Source organism: Morone saxatilis, unplaced genomic scaffold, assembly GCF_004916995.1.
Source record: "Morone saxatilis isolate NCDOM2014 unplaced genomic scaffold, NCSU_SB_2.0 Contig9, whole genome shotgun sequence".
NCBI lineage: Eukaryota > Metazoa > Chordata > Actinopteri > Moronidae > Morone > Morone saxatilis.
The window spans coordinates 3,716,943-3,721,478 of NW_023340268.1; the positions used below are offsets into that span (position 1 = coordinate 3,716,943).

The 4,536-nt window shown below is 41.2% G+C and overlaps 1 protein-coding gene across 2 annotated transcripts in view; it reads left to right on the forward strand.

The window, feature by feature from the left end:
• Positions 1-4,536, forward strand: part of LOC118342479 (glycogen synthase kinase-3 beta-like) — a 17,063-nt gene that overhangs the window by 1,774 nt on the left and 10,753 nt on the right. For both annotated transcript variants that reach the window (XM_035681032.1, XM_035681033.1), the window contains one exon: positions 3,432-3,517. In XM_035681032.1, coding sequence (XP_035536925.1) covers positions 3,432-3,517 — 86 coding nt within the window. The remainder of the gene's footprint in view (positions 1-3,431; positions 3,518-4,536) is intronic.

Below are 4,536 nucleotides of genomic sequence, written 5' to 3' on the forward strand. Positions count from 1 at the left end.
ATATATATATATATATACACTGAGTATGTGACACTTGCTTGCAGTATTGCAGCTGTTACAAACATCCCAAGGAGAAACTGACAGGCCCAGACATGAACTCAAGAGATGACTGGAATGAGAACAGTATCAATGTGATGCCATTTTTGCTGATATTTTCCACTGATTTTATTACACGGGAGTATATTTTTTTTCTACAGCAGTATAAATTAATTTTGTAAGCATATCAAATGAACACAACGGCGAGGGAATTGATGATGTCCTCAGGCGACACTCTTGGAGGCGGTCCACAAAACAGTGAATTGCCGTGTTCATAGAGTTTTAACATATTACAACCAAGGGAATTGGAAAACGGGGCTCACTGCCACAAATCAGATAATTTATTTCTGTATTATTCCAGTATAATTACCGCGGCTGCTGAGACAGTGTCCGAGCAGTTGTTCCATTATTCACTGACTGTGGAGCCGCTCCAGGGTTTGTCTGTGGATGACATCACCCCCGTCTCCTTACTCTCCAACTCAACGAGAAATGTTCAAATTCACAAGTTAAATTAAGCTCTAAAATGTAGAAACACAGTGTTATTGTAGTGGATTTTCCCTTTAACCGAGCCGCAACCGTGTGATGAATCGTGGTTATCTCTCTGGGAAACTCTACAGAGATGGGTGTGATTGAAAAGCATGTGACCAACGTGGGGATGGTGGTATCACAAGACTGTTTTTGTTCACAATTACTCTATGTAAATGTTATGTAAACCAGCTGTGGTAGACTGTCACATGAGCAGCGTAACTGTAAACAATAGTTAGTTGATAGAAACCTCACACTTCCACCAGAGGTTCTCCCTGTAGAGCACACGGCCTGGTTAGATTTTGGGAAGATGTTGCTGCATTAAACTGCATATTAATAAGGTAAACTTAATTCTCCTGAAGCTGCTTTGCTTTAAGGATGTGGAGTTCGTTCAAGCACAGTGTGCTTTTTGTGTAGAGAGACGGTACATTGACATTAGGAAATCATATTTTCACATTGCTGTTTAAGTTTAAAAACACAAAATAATTAGATATGGATGTCAAAGTTTGAATAATTGCATTTTTTTTTTTAAGGGATTGTTTCCTCCTGTGAATGACAGGAAGCAGACTGTGACACAGTTCACCACTGATATATAAACAGTGAACTCAGAAACAATGAAACAATGATAAAACAGACACACCGACACAGCCACAGTGAGGCAGCGTGTTTATTACGACAGATTATTGACCTCATGGAAGTTGTTTTTCATCAGTAAAAAGTGAATGGCAGCAGGAGAAGAGCCCCGATATCTACAGCTGCACCGTCACATCAGCAAGAAACACGTAAGAGGAGGACCAACGCAGACAGTTGGCGTGAACGTATCCTTTAACCAGCTGTCCTACTTTTAACCTGGAGCCCTGTGTGTGTTCATTCCCGTCCACAGGGTGAACCCAGCCGCTGAGTTAGAGAACCCAGTGACCCGGTCGCTGCGCAGGCCTCGCAGTCTCAGCTGTAACCGATATCGCCAGCGTGCCTATTGGATGACCACCGCACTTTGGTGGCTGAGGACAGTTTAGTGTGTGTGGGTGGATATGGACTGGAACGCCAGGACGTGCAGCTCTGGCTGAAAGAGGGCCGTATCAATAAGTGCATTGTCTTGTTTGGTAAACATTAAGTATGAGGACATGGTCAGGGTGCCACTGATACAGAACAAGGACGGCTAGATGGCAAAAGGTTGTTGAGATTATTGTTTCTGAGTCGAGGTATACAAAGTTGTGTTTTTATCAATACGGTTGTGCTCACAGGTCATCGGCCGATGATTACTATACACAGTTTTGTGCTAAGGCTGCGTGCAGACAGCGAATAGCTTTGTGCTTTCCGTCCGGGTATCGTGAGACGATAGCGTGAGCTGTACAGTGGGCTTCCCCCTGAAACACTGTCAGCTGTGTAGCTGTGTCATTGTGCGCAGAGCAGGAGCACATCCAGTCTCTAAATGAGCACAAAACGAACTGTGATTGAGGTAGACAAGGGCGGAAACATCTCTTTAAATACTTAAATACTTTGCATATTTTATATCAGTTCTTAGTGTTTATGTAACTATTTAAAAGTGTGTTTCAGAAAGGGAGCGGTGTGAATGTTTTTACTAGGTTTCATACATTCTGATCTTTTCATATTGTATCTTTTTGTAAGGCCAAGAAAACACCATAGTGATAAAAACCTTCGGTAGAAACACGATGAATGAATGTTTGTATATTCTGTACACTTTAATAAGCCACTCTATAAGGGCTCAGTCATGCAGTACTGTGATATACTGTGAGACCGCCACAATACCGATAGTGTTTTTTGGTCACACTTTCACTTTCTGTCTGTGTTTTTCACATCACAGATGATGAACAAAGGGATTACAACGTGAGTCTTACACGTAAGCCGGTCAGTTCAGCAGGTGGATTTGATTGAGTGTATTAAAATAAAAAAAGGATTCAAAAGCAGATGCATCGGTTTGATCCTGACTCAGGGACAGCCCTAACACACACACACACACGTAGCTGCTAGTAATGGCAGTGTCCTGTTTATGAGAGGTGACCGCACACTAAGCTCCAGTCATTTTATTGTACCACAAACGCTTTGACAACGTTCGAGATGATGACGTATGAACCGTGAAGTCCATTTTGAAGACTTATCAAACACCAAGGCACTGCAAGAAGTTTTATCCTCCTTTCAGAAAGGATTTCATTCAACTTGTGAACGCTTCCATGGTATTTTTCCTCTCTGTCTCTGAGGTAAAAGTAAATGAGTGAACTTCTACACACTACAAGTCCTTACAGCTTACGTGTGCTCCTGCTCGTATGTGACCCGTGCAGCGCGATGCCACTGGAGCATAGAACAAAAGAATCCATGTACGGGAGGCTTTTATTACTTAAAACACTTTATCAGGACAGAAAAAGTAGTTGGCCTATTTCTGGGTTCATTCCCAGTTTAATTAGTCACAGCGTACAGAGTATGAACTCTTACCGTTTCTGTCTGTGTCTTTGGAGGCTTCTTAAAGTTGACATCCATTCACTCGACTGTCATTAACCTAAATATTGAAACGGCCAGCGGAGAGTCGGCCCAGATGTTGAGGCGGGCCGCAGCGAGGGTTGAATGTCAGCGCCATTGTTTTGGTGACGTTGTGAAGCGGTTTCATATTATTACCTCCTGTAAAAAAAAAAAAGGAGCCAGAGGGGCCGCAGCTAATTTGAATCCTTTTTATAACATCCCACATTTTAGCATAATAAAGCAATTAACAGATTACCTGCTCTGACTCATAACTACTGTGTTCTACATTTACATTATATCTATATATCTATTCTCACCCCGGCTACGCTGACTCAACCGTATGACTGAATCATAACCCTGTCATTTATGTCACCCTGTTCCTGCTCGTTTCCTAGGAGACAGTGGGAAGGTGACGACGGTTGTGGCCACACCAGGTCAGGGACCGGACCGCCCACAGGAAGTCTCTTACACCGACATCAAGGTGAGCGAGGAAGTAAAACCAAGAACGGACAGTGTCACCATTAGAGTCTCTGTCCTTTAATATATAGAAATACAACTTTACATACACTCCTCTGCTGCTGTAACTAAAACTATCACCTCACTGCATTCAGTGACTGCAGTATATCTGCCTAGCCTACTTTCTGTTAGCTGTCTTGCTTGTGTGTGATCTGAAAATGTGACATAATTGTGTCAGTTACAGGCTCATGAAATAAGACGAGATGAGATCGCTGTTACACTGAACCAGAGACTGGTCGCAGCTCCTTCTGGTGCTTTCCTTTTATCACTCCTAAGATTCCTTAATGTCTCTGTAATAATGTGTAAACATACATTTATCACGAGTTCTATCTCAAAGTCAATAGTCTAATGATACCTGCTTATCAGAAGTATTGTCACTTTTCCAATGTCTGCTGCTCCTGAAGGTTATAAAAGTGTCATAAATCTTTTACAAACGTTTCAATAACCTTGAGGATAAAACTGTTCCGTCATAAATCATATATCAGTGTGCATAATTGCCATTGTAGTTATAATTTTACAGTTGTACTCCTAAATAACTGGACCCAAATGCCACTAATTAATTTAATTATCAATCTGCCAATGCATTTTCTTTGTGCCCAAGGTGACGTCTTAAACGTTTGTTGTTTTGTTCAGTCTGAAACCCAAATATATTCCATTTATTATCATAGCAGGAGAAAAAAGAGCATGTGTAGTTTGGGCATTTAAAAAAATATTTATGTATTTATTATTGTGTAATACCGAGGTCCATACAAACAATATAAACATTGTCATTCTCATAAAACCTACTGTATAAGCCATATCTGTCCTGTGAAGTGTAGTTCAGGGTTCCCACACGTCCTGTAAAAGACAAATAATGAAATTCAATTCATGGAAACACCTTGAAATTGATTTATTACGATCAAATGTCCTGGAAACTTTGGATTTGTATTTTAGTCATTGCTGTCAGTGCTGTCAGTGCTGTCCTGCACTGTGAAGAAAAAGTTG